At 41.8% G+C, this 12,546-nt stretch overlaps 1 protein-coding gene across 3 annotated transcripts in view; it reads left to right on the top strand.

The window, feature by feature from the left end:
- The window catches only part of GRIA3 (glutamate ionotropic receptor AMPA type subunit 3), a 145,782-nt gene that overhangs the window by 105,807 nt on the left and 27,429 nt on the right, over window positions 1–12,546 (top strand). For 2 of the 3 annotated variants that reach the window (XM_058848112.1, XM_058848115.1), the window contains exon 12: window positions 5,631–5,829. The exons of the other annotated variant lie outside the window; for it this stretch is intronic. In XM_058848112.1, coding sequence (XP_058704095.1) covers window positions 5,631–5,829 — 199 coding nt within the window. The remainder of the gene's footprint in view (window positions 1–5,630; window positions 5,830–12,546) is intronic. 3 annotated transcript variants of the gene reach the window in all.

Genomic DNA, 12,546 nt, shown 5'->3' with positions numbered 1-12,546 from the left:
GCAATAATCATCCTATAGATTTGTGTCAGTTTCCCGAGTTCCTGGTGTCTGGGTATGCTGCCCCCCTGTGCACTGACAGCTGTTGGCCTCCTCCCCCTGTTTGCACTCCCTGTTTCTGCCTTGTGCCTCAAACCTGCACTGACACTTTGCCCCACTGCTTGCTGTTAAAGGGGATGAGTAGTGATATCATTTAAATTGCTGTTGACCATGTGTGTGCCCAATATAAAGGACCGGGAAATAAGCACTGGGACATCACATGGAAAGCTGCAGGCATCGCACTGTTTCCGCTAGGTCTGGTTATTGACAGTTAAATAGAAGTGCATAGGATTTTTGAGAAGCTCTCATGTGACTCTTTGGCATGGTCAGCCATTTACCTTATATAACAAGTGGAACACATTGGGTTTTTTCAATACAACCACACTAAGTGCCTTGGGAACACCTACAAAAACAGAAGAGAGACAGCAGTATATCTATTTATTTTATCTGTCCATCAGAAGCTATTAGCTCGGTATTAATATATGGCCTTCATTTGAAGATATTGTCCAGTTATTTTGTTATCTTCCATTATAACATTCCAGGCAGTTACATGCATTGTTACAGAAAAAAAAGAGAAATTTAATACCTTGGTTTAAATTCCAGAAACACTGTTCCTTTGACTGATATGTTGATTGAGGTTGATTAAAATGTCAAATTTCTTTTCTGTAGAAGGGACTATTCCCAAGTATTCCATTCTTAATCTGTATCTTTGTAAGGTTGCACCATTCACAGTACATTGACTATATGAATGTTTCATACTATTTTATTGCCACTAAAAGGGGCTTCATTCTTCCATTGTGAATTTTGTCTGAATAAATTTCTTATATGAGAGCATACAGCACTCGTAGAGAGATGCCGACAAGCAGTCTGGAGAGATCACTTTTGTACTTGCTGATAAAGGCTCTTTCAGCTGCCTTTGTGTGGAACAGCTGTGACATCTAATGACTAGTTAGATCTATCCTCGGTGAGTATGCTGTGTGGATATTCCAGAGGATATATCCCTATACTCTCCTCTCTGTATTTAATAGGAGTCATCTAAACAGAATCAGAGAGCAGCCAAAGGCTGGGGGTTAGTGCATCCCTTGATGTAATCAACATTTATTTCAGCAGTTTTGTTCTGCTATCAAAGGCTGCTGTGTTTTCTGCATAGAGAGCTAAAGCATTGAAAATTCACTTTTGAGGGATCAAAAGTATATTATTAAACTTGCTTTTATGTAAGATGTGTACAGCAAATGGAATCAGGAAAAAACAGTCAAATTTGTAACACTGTTCTGAGCAAAAATATCTTTGAAATCTCTATGAGAGCATGTATTTTCATTTTGCTCTTTATTCATGTAGAACAAAAAGGCTAGATTAATTAATTGCTGATGGAATAAGACAGGGGGGTTATTAAAAGCTGTCTCAAGAGGTTAGTCATGTAGAGGGTGTATTTCTAGGTCCCTGCTTTCACAGCAGAAGACTCAAGAGACTCCTATTAAAGGCCATGGGAATGAATTTGTGGGACTTTCACACTACCAATGAGAGGGTAACCTGACATTCCTGAAACTCCCACTGCCATTCCTGTGGTGGAGCATCTCAAGCCAGCGCTTCAGATGCTGTGTCTGCCTGTTGTGTCTCTGAGGCCGAGGGCTGGCTGGGCGTGAGAGCAAAAGGCTGGGCCCGGAGCTTGGGAGTACCAGCTGAGGTGTGCTTGGGATATTGAGGGGCTCCACACTAGGACAAGTGCTCAGGGTTATTTGTCAGCATAACAACCATCTTATATCGATCCAAACAGCCCAGTTAAAAATGGAGTAATGTCAGAAGCTTATTATGTATCTGTAATATAGGAAATCAAATATCTTTTATTTGAGCAGAAACAAAATCCAAACTATTTTGATAAATGAGGTTTTGTTTGAATGTATTTTATATATATTATTCTCCTGGAAACTGAATGTGAATTTGAATGTTTATTTTGTTTTTTCTCTCGTTACTAATTTGCTCTCATTTGACTCCATGCTTCCTTTTAAATTTCCTCTCAAGGTATGCACTCTTCTGTTCACTTGCTTTTGAAAACACCATCTGACTTTGTTTTGACAATTGAGTTATAATCCTGCTGTTCCAGATCTGTGTTGCTTCTCTCATTTGTTAGCACTTTAATTCACTTTTTAAAAATGTCATACAAAATACGAAGTATCTATTTATTGAGGTGATTTGGAAAACTGTATTAAGCTAAAGCATTAATTGGTTGTTTTTAATTACATCATTGCACATGTGGACATGGTATGGCTTACATCAGAAAAAGTGGTGCTTGGTATTAAAAACTGTGATTGAGTTTATTATCTGAGTAATAGAAAAACATTTCTGTGCTTCACAGTATAAACCAAACAGGCACTCTCTGATTACTAGCCCAGTGTACCTGTACTAACCCTTTTTCTCCTGCATTCCTCTACACCAGCCCCTGCAGTGGGTATAAGGAGTCTTCATTTGAGCAGATGGACGGGGGGAATTGGGGTTCTTTGGTCAAGGAGGCTGCCAGCCCATGCTTGTCCATGTTCTTGTTCTTCAAGTGTCTGTCTGTCTGTCTGTCTGTCTTTTCTTCATTATCAACTTTGTGGTTTATTTGATTTTTCTTTTGCCTCATCCTGTGACACCAAGTGACAGCTGTGTCAGCCCAGACTGCTCCATAGTAGCTGCTGTTTAATCCTCCTTTCTGTGCTCATTGGAAGACTCTGGGAGAAACAACTGTAGTGACATCCAGTTCTCCTTGAAGTGACCTCAACTCTTCTGAGAACAGCTCTGGTCCCCATCTAGCAAGACCCTCTCTTGCACATAGGACCCTTGGGGAAGTGCCTTTTTCATCAAGGGATCCCCTTGTTCCCATCTCCTGCCTCTCAGGTGGTCCTTTTCCTGTATCTGTCTGACTTGGTTCATGCAGGTTGCTAGACCTCTGGGGCAAGGTATTTTTACCTTTCTCAGTGTGTAGGATGCTGTCTGAACATGCAGCCTGGCACAAACCTTTTATTGTCGCAGCAGTGAAAGCTTGAAGTTTCACTGGTTTGGAAAACACTTGTCTTCTGCACATCTCCATCCTAGCAACCCATCTGTCCTACCAACAGAAGGGGCAGCTACCAATGAAAGTAAGATGTTTCCCATGGGAAACTATAGGGAAAATGAACACATACTATTTTATTCCCAATGCTTCCACTGAATTTATGAGAACACCCGGATAAATCTTTTTTTCATCTTCCTATTTCAAGATCTACCTTAAAGCAAGAGGGCCATGGGAACCTGGAAACTCCAGATAGAGCTTGTCCTGCTGTAGGGAAGTAGATGTTTCATCTGCTGGACCTGCCAGCCAAAACCCTCCTCAGTCCAGCTCTGAAACTTTCCACATCACTGCAGGGAGGAGAAATTCAATTCTAGTCCTTGTCTGAAGATGAAAAGTGTGTAATGAAGAACGGAGCTAGAGAATGAATTCCACCTGATGTAGCCATCTGAAAACGATAGACTGGTTTTTAGTGAGGCATCTTAGTTCCCTCTGAAGTCATGAGACAGATGGACAACTTTAGATTTATTCCACACTACAGCGAGATAAATCTCTTTCTGAGGGTGTCAGGCTCTTCTCTTTTTCTTTGCTGGCTCCAAAGGAAGCCTTATTAGACAAGTTCAGCAGGCACTGATTTGTAGTTGGAGAAAATTGTATCAGCCCAAGTGAGACAGTATTGAGCTTTACCAAATAGCTAAAGCCAAGACCCTACCTGTTAAAGAAACTGGCCAAAAAGGCCTGCAGCTATCTGCAAAATCCCACTCACATGATACCTACAAAGAATGTAGAGTAAGGTAGATAGATTCCATGACTTAAGGCATTATTCTGTGTTTATATTCCTGCAAATTCCCTTTGCAGCAACTCAGTGGCCCTGTGTTAATGAGCACAATGTCTGCACAGCCCAGGCTGAAGCTTGGAAGCCTTTTGTCCTCTTGGGAGGCCCTCGAGAAAGGGAGGCCTCCTCCACTTGTGAGTGATCTGGTGGAATTATGCCTACTCTGAGGAACCAGCCTTCATCTGCCCTCTCAGTGGGAGCTGCTGCTTTATCTCCTTGGGCAGAGGAGAGTGGAGAACAATGGTGCTTCACCTTTCTCCACATTCCTCTCACATATTCCAGATAGAGCTCTCTGTTTTTATTGTGTTGGTGATCTTTTTCTTTCTTATGATCTTTAATGTTGTATGGATATGGTTGGGGTTTTTTTGTTTGGTTTGGTTTTGGGGGTTTTTTGTGGGTTTTTTTCTAAATAATTTAATGGCATTTTTTTAATGGCTCAGGCAATCTCAGGCTCTGGCCAAGACTGGGCTGTTTACCAGCAAACCCCCTGTGTGGGTGTGGTGGGGGCATGTCATGAGACTTTTGGTTTTTGCCTATCTCCATCTGTTGGTAGGACAACTTGTACCCACTGTCTGGGGATGGCACTGAGAGGCTTGAAGGAAACAAATAAAGAGGTAAGAGTTTTCTGTTTTTTCTCTTCACACAAACTGAGGACTACAGCACCCAGGTTCCACAGATGTCTCTGGGATTGATTCTTTCTCCATTGGTATCAGTAGAGCTAAGGGAAAACATGAAATAGCTTTGTTTCAGCAGTTGAAATGATTCTTGGTCAACATGCTGTATTTGAAGAACAAGCAATGTACATGGCAATGAAATTCCCCACCCAGCAGAGTGATGTGTCACTGCCATCCTTCAGCCCAGATCAAATACTTCAAGGCTGATGTTCAATTGCTGTAAAGCATCAAGAGCTCTTGCTGACAGGATCCAGACCTTCTGACTATTAGGTGTTTTGTAATTACGTGTTTGCAAGTAGGCTTTTTCTTAAGTCCTTATGGAATCACTTTAACATACAAAAACCAAAGACCACAACAAAAACTAAACACTTTTTTTTTTTTCTGTTTCCTTCTCTGTTGCTCTGTGCTTATAAAGCAGGGATATGCTTGACTTGGAACAGTGCAACATGCAAATTTTAACATAAAATATAAACCAAACCAGCCTCTCTTCTCACTTCAATATGCAGATTCATTTTATAATTCCTGCTAGGTTGTGATGAGAGAAGGATACTGGATCATTTTTGGTACATTCTTTTGCATGTTTACTCAGATTCCTTTTTGCAGTTTACTGTATGTTACATTTTGGGAGTAAATGCAGGAAAAGGTGCATTTGTGTCCTCCAAGCTGGGCAAAGGGACATGATGCTGGCATGTCCCAGAATGTCTAGCACAGGGAAAGGCTGGGCATGCAGAGACAACAAAAATCTTCTGGCAAAAGCCTTCTCCAACAGAGGATTTGTGGAAGTCAAGAGAGCTCATTCCTCTTCTTAAATGAATTATCTCTTAATTTGCTGTTCTTGTTTTCACTGAAAGACTACAAAAAGAGTTGCACTAGGAAAGACCAGGTGTGCACTGATTTTTCACTCCTGAGGAAGGTTATCAGGAGCTGGTTCACAGTCCACCTGTTCACAGATACTTGGAAGATCTGGACAAAAGGGTTGTGCATGTGAATTTCTCTTCAGTGAAGAAAGAAAAAATCAAGGATTATTCAAAGCAATTTAATGATGTGTGTTTTTCCATAGATCTCTCTCAGGGCGAATTGTTGGAGGAGTCTGGTGGTTCTTCACTCTCATCATTATCTCTTCCTACACTGCTAATCTCGCTGCCTTCCTTACGGTGGAAAGGATGGTTTCACCCATAGAGAGTGCAGAGGACCTGGCTAAACAAACTGAAATAGCCTATGGCACTTTGGATTCAGGCTCAACCAAAGAATTCTTTAGAGTAAGTCTGTTAAATCTCCTTAAAGTGCCTAATTTATGGTTTTCAGTTGTTTGATTTTACCCAGCTGTAATAGCCGTCCTGGTGAAAGCTGCTTTGTGCAATCAGGACAGGCCTGAGTGCAGATTTTAATATCAAAAAGCATTTTATCAAAAATGGGTGGTTTTGCTTAACCTTAAACATGTCAAGATGGAAAACCTGACCTCTGCTGTCATGGGAAGCGTTTTGTAACACCAGTTTCAGAGCCTTGGTCTGACAAGCAATAATGCAGTCATTGGCACAATATTTAGCAGAGAAAACTCTTGCAAGGAATGATGCTCTTGACCTACTTGCTGTGTGTGCCCAGCTGGCAGCCAGTAATGCCATCCGATGTCGGTGCTCACTTGCCAGAATGAAGGGGGGATGGGAGGTCTGTGTTCATTCCTGGTGGAGAATTGATTGCTGCCATCGTTGTGTCTTCATTTCTCACCAGCGTCTGGCTGTGGCTGTATCTGACAGTCGGGTAAACACTTTGTACCGCAGAACTCTGGTTGTTTTTCACCTTGGTTAGGGAGACGCGGGGTTTGCAAGATTTGGGGGTAGGGGCAGGTACACACTTTTATTTAAGATCATCCTTTCTTTCTTCTCTTGCCAAACCACAGGCTGAACTGCAGAGTTTTATGAGAAGCATTAGAAACTCAAAATAGGATCTCAGTCCACTTCTATGTCTCTGAAAACATTGTCCTGAAAAGTTCTTATTTCTGATCTTTCCAAGGGTGAACTGGAATGCTCAAGGCCTTTCAGGGAGCTCTTGGTTCTCTCTCAGCAGTGCCAATCAGATGCCATTCAAACCAGCATTTTTTTTGTATAGAAGAGTGGTCAGTGCTGCAGGACTAATTACTGCCTGTCATGCATACTGGCCAAGTGCAAGCAGGAGGGAGAAGGGAGACAAAAAAACCCTTGCTGCTGTAGGCTGATGAAATACTGAGGGCTCCTTGGAGAAGTACTCAGGGCCCCTTGAATTTACTTGAAATTTCAATACATGACTGCAAACACACACACATTTACATAGACATCTGATGTAAACCTGAAGAGGAATGCAAAGGTCTTTTATGAAGCTTTTGCACTCTGCCTGTAGTGTCTTTCTATTAAAAGAGAAACTCAGTGGTTCTTAATTAACTGTGGTAGCAGGTACATTATAACAGCTTCTGTTTGTGTTAAAATCCTGTGAGATAAGCACTGACCTTGTAAGGGTGACATTAGTGTATAAAATTTTTTATTCTGCTTAATTATGAACTCAAGGCAGTATTATCTCTACAGCAAAAATGAGTTGAGTGAACCTGTCAAAAGCAGTAGCACAACTCGTTTAGAAATATTGGTGCTGTTTATAGTCACTATACTGATCTTAGGGGGAAAAATGCCTTCTTTTGACTGTCTTGTTACAGTTCATATAGAAAGAGGGATTGTATTGGGATGTTCCTTCATTTCCTTAATAGTTTGACACAACAAGGAATCCCCTTCTCACAGAGAGATCAAAGGAATGAGTGTTTCATGTGAAAGGATACAAAGTCTGGTAAATGTATGAATGCTTTGTTGTGCTGCTAATAATCTTGAGATGAGCTATGTCTGTCTGCTGCTGCTAGGGGAAGCAGGGTTGTAAGTGAGCTTATCTGTCAGGAGTTGCCAGCTACATCAGGCCAGACAGGAGTCGGGTGGGCATGGATGAGAGCAGAGAACCAGCAGTGGGTGTTTGAGCCAGGCAGGAAGAATGAGCCCTAAGCATGCTTCTCCCTCTTTGGCATTCTCAAGGCACACAACATAATTTCAGTTGTATTAACTTTTGCAGAATAATTAATTCAAATAAGGTGATGCATCCATGAAAGTGTTGTAATTAGAGTCTTCTTTAGTTTGTTTGAAAAGGGCAAAAGCTTTGCCTTAGAATAAACACATATGTTCACATAAGTACTTCATTGTGCAATCTTTATTAGTTACTTAATAAGATAGTAAAGGTGGCTGGAACTTGAAATAATTTAGAGGACTCTTGCTTTTTGAGGTCCTGCAGCACAGACTTCACCTCTCTGTTTTAGGGGACTATTTCTCCCTTGGCATCTCTTTTCACTCTGCTATCAGAGCCATCAGTGGGAGTGACAGTGCTCTTAGTTGGAAAAAGCCGAGTTCTCCTAAGTACAGGGTGATGCTTATCGTCTTTGTAAGGGGAATACCCTCCACCCATTTTCCCCCAGCATTTTGCTAATTTAAACAGCAGTTAGCTGAGTAGCTCATGATAATTTACTCAGTGAGAAAGGAGTAACTTGACTTTATAGCTTGGCCAAGGCTTCACATGGGGGATTTTGGCAGGGGTTGGGGGATGTTCAGAACAGTCTCCAAGATCCCATTAAGAAGTTTGTATGGGTATATCTCTTTCTAGAGCTGTAAGGCTAAAATGTTTCTCAAAGATACTAATCAGATACCGATCTTAATGGCTGATGTTGGCCAGTGGAAGGTGCCAGACTGACAGTAGAAGGGAAGAATTGCCTCCTGATGCCTCATAAAGGGATGATGTGTAAGTGAGCTTCAGATCCCCGCCATCTTGTGGGGATCTAGCACATCTGCATGTGCTAGAAGGAGCTGCTTTAGAACTTCCAGGCTGTGCCTCCCTTCTGCCAGCCTCATTTCCAGACAGGATCACTTTTGAAGGTTTTTTTAACAGTGTGAATACCTGAAACTGGACTGATACCAGCCTCTCAATTCAGATGAACAGATGGTAATGACTTTGAGCCACTTCAGACCTGGGCAGACTCCAGCTCGTGACCTATTTTTCAGTCTTGGCGGTTTCCCTAAACAGCGCGGTGTCTCCCGGGTAGATGCTCTCCCAGCTATGGGGGTTAAGCTGGATACACCGCTGCTGCTTGGGGCTTGCACAGCGGCTGCTGTTGGCATGATGCTGCTCTCACAGTCCCAGCGCTGCTCTCACAGTTCCAATGCTGCTCTCACAGTCCCAGCGCTGCTCTCACAGTCCCAGCACTGCTCTCACAGTCCCAGCGCTGCTCTCACAGTCCCAGCGCTGCTCTCACAGTTCCAACACTGCTCTCACAATTCCAGCCGGAGTTAGTATGTTGTAACAGTTTCACTGCAGACACTATTTACACTCCTCACTTGCTGGTGATTCTCTGCATAAGGGCATTTGTCCTCCCAGTATACCTAAGATTCAGAGGAACCTTCCTGTATTCTCATGGCTGTTGCTTGTTTCTGCTCAGAAACATCTTACATTTTGCGCTAATTAGCTAATAAAGGCATTTAAATGGCAATCAATAGATTACATCAATTCCCTTTTGGCTTTCAAAGGGCACTCATCCATATTGAAAAGGAAAAGAAAGAACCTCTCCTGAGATATTTATTGACACATGGTCTCAGATTAAGGACTCCAAAATTCCTCTTTCTCTTTCTTGAAGGTTGGTGAAGGCTTGCATGAGAAAGAAGTTTCAAATCCCTAAGCTACTTTTAAGGGTATAACTGTTAGAATTAACATCTTCTTATACATTCAATTAAAGTTTCAGCATATCTGAGCAGCTTATCAAATCAATATAATGCCATTTATTCCAAATTTAGCACTGAGCCTAAGTATAATACCACACTCTAATACATTTCACCTCCAATATGCATATATTCTAAAGGCATGACCTTTACAACCAATTAGTGATTCTTGTCTAAACTTGGCTGCATTTGAACTTCAGCATGAGCAGAACATGTTTGTAGACACTTAGAAATACAAATCACCCTTGAATTTATGGTGGTTTCTTTTAATTGATAGCAGATATCTCTGTTAAGAGCCTTCTGCAAAATGACTTGCCAAGTGTATGTTTGATCACTGACAAACACAGCTGACCTGCTAGTACACTTCACTGAGAACTTGTGTAGTTAATCACTGTTAACTAATTAAGGAGAAAAGAAGATCTCAATGTTATTTTGTTGTAGAAATTTTTCTTTGTATATTTCTCAGCACAAGTTTAAGGATGTCAGTGGCTGTCCCATGCCTCAGGTGGAATGACTTGCTGCCCTAAAGTCAGTTCTTGATTTTTTCGCCTGGAAATGTCATTAATTTCCAGATCTGTTAGGAATTTCAGTAGAAAGGCCAAAGATCCTTTGGGCGTGATGGTTGTTCCAGCACTTACAGTTGGTTCATCAGTTTCCTCAAAAAGTGATTCTTTGCAAACCAAGTTCAGATGGATGTCCTTTCTGGACTTTGTCTATACATAAAATACGTATAAACCTACAGTTTTTAAGACACAGGAAGTCATTATAAGGATGGCCTCTTAAGATGTTCCCCATTTTGGTCTCTTCTTGGTTTCAAAACAATAGTTCAGCAGGGACAGATAGAAAAGCATAAGATGTGCTGACAAGAGGCTTTGCATTTCTGGTTGCCCATACTGAGGAGAGGTGCTTTGACATTCCAACAGCTACTGGAAAAAACTGTAAGTGGGAAGGGGACTGGTGAGTTGTCTCTTGAAAAGAAATTAAAGTACCAAATTGTTTAGCTGGTAAAACTAAAGGCAACATAGAATACAATTTGTTTGAAAGCAAAGAAAAAAGCATCAGGCAGATTAGCACCAAAGCACAAAATGAACATTTATCTGGAAGAGCAGTGAAGGAGCAAATGAACTCCAAATTCTACTGAAATTAAAATAAAACATTTCTTTAACCCATCAAAAGGATTTCAAAATACCTTCAGCTAAAAACACATGGGGTAACTCAGACTTCCCCTCCTGCTCAGTAGAGCCTTGTGTTGGGCTGTGTGAGGAGGGGCTGTGGTGGCACCAGTGGGTCCCTCCTGGCTTGAAAGAACCAAGTGCCACTTGCCCCCCAAGCTGGCAGCATGCAGAGAGGATTCCCCATTCAGGTGCCTCTGATTGTGGCAGATGAGGCCAATGGCAGTCAGGCAGCCAAGGAGGAGCACAGCTCCATCCCAGAGCCTCAGGAGAGAGTGAGGAATTATGACCGTAATGCATTCAGAAGCCTCAGTGTGTTACATCCTGTTATAAGTTAAAGAGCTCCTTGCTTTCCTCTGATGATAAGGTTGTGTGAAAACCAGGGGGAAATAAATTCCAAAAGCAAGCAGCTTAGGTAAGGAGAAGCCCTGTGTTATACACCCATAGCTGCTGTACAATTTTCATGCATTCTGTGCAGTCAAATGATACTGAGATCATCATTGGAGCCTGTTAAAAACACCATTGTGAACTCTGTGCATGCAGCGCTAAGGATTTCATCTGTAGTTAAACTCTTTGATTTTTAATTTCAAAATTTATTTTGCTAGTGAAGATGAAGGACTTGTTTCTAGCAGAGCCATCATACAAACGCTTTGCTTTTGCCTTAGGATAAAACTGTGATTAGCAGTTTGGAGCTTTCTGTGTTCTTGACATCAAGTGAAACAACACAGTCATCATAACAAATTCCTGACAGAAATATTTTATGATTGTATTTATGGGTTTTAAAGAATAGAACATCACAGAAAAGTGGTAGCTTCAACGATGAGTTTTATAGATCTGAGATACACAATGTGGCAGTGGCTAATCATCAAAAGTACTGTAGTTTAACTGGTTTTCAACACAGGTGTGAAAATTTTATTCACCCATATATTTTCTCTTTCCCTATTTGATATCAGTGGGAGCATGTGCAAATATTAAAAGGTGAATGTATGTGTGCAGAGAGGTCAGAGCCTCTCCATTACATGGATGTTAGATGGTCTGCTTGTGGGGTTCGTTTAATCTCTTGAACCTCCTTTTCTGCCACATTGCCAACAGGCAGTTTTAAAGGCAGCAGGAAATCAAATGTGACATAATTGCAAAAGAAATGGTTTCCCATGAAGTGATCTAATGTCTTTAGGCCTATAGATTGGAGAGGAAAATGTATCCTTACAGGAACTGAAATTAACAGTTCATCCATCATCCACTCCTCGGAAAAGAAGCATTTGAATGGTGCTGGGCTTAAGGTGGCTGAGCCATTTTACTAATTCCAGCAGGCAAGCCAGGATTTAGCAAAGCTTTCAGTCAACACTTAGTAACAAATATTCAAATAAATCTTTCTAGTATCTTCGATAACAGATGTCATTTGTCTATCAGTTCTTGTGTTTGTGGTTTAGGCTTTCCAGCTCACCTCTGTCTCCATACCACCCAGCAGTCACCCTCTGTGACCCAGTCTGTGGGTCCTGGGGGTCAGGTAGTGAGAGAGGCTGCAGCCCATGGGAAGTGGGCACAGAGGGGCTGCAGCCCATGGGAAGTGGGCACAGAGGGGCTGCAGCCCATGGGAAGTGGGCACAGAGGGGCTGCAGCCCATGGGAAGTGGGCACAGAGGGGCTGCAGCCCATGGGAGGCCAGGCATAGCAGCTCACAGTGGATTAACGCTGTATCTGTATCACAAAGCAGAGAGTGCCTGGGGAGGAAATCACTTGCTATTTGAATACTCTGCTTTTGGGAGAGCAGCTCTATGATAATGATAATGGCATTGCTCAAGACAGCGAGGACCCTGGTTTTTCAAGTCTCTACTACTTTATGTAATACTGCTGTGTCACATTAGTGCATGCTAATTAGAGATTCATTTAAAATACATGGGTGCTGATAAATGACTCACAGCACTGCTACTGTTACTTTTACATAATTAGAAAATACATGAAGGTTTAGAAACTCCAATGATGTGAATATGAAACATCCCCTCTTGCAATCTGCTGGGATTTCTCCATCATTGCCT

Source organism: Poecile atricapillus, chromosome 12, assembly GCF_030490865.1.
Source record: "Poecile atricapillus isolate bPoeAtr1 chromosome 12, bPoeAtr1.hap1, whole genome shotgun sequence".
In the NCBI taxonomy this organism is placed as follows: Eukaryota; Metazoa; Chordata; class Aves; order Passeriformes; family Paridae; genus Poecile; species Poecile atricapillus.
The sequence above is the reverse complement of the archived record's forward strand: the minus strand, read 5'-3'. Positions and strand labels throughout refer to the sequence as shown.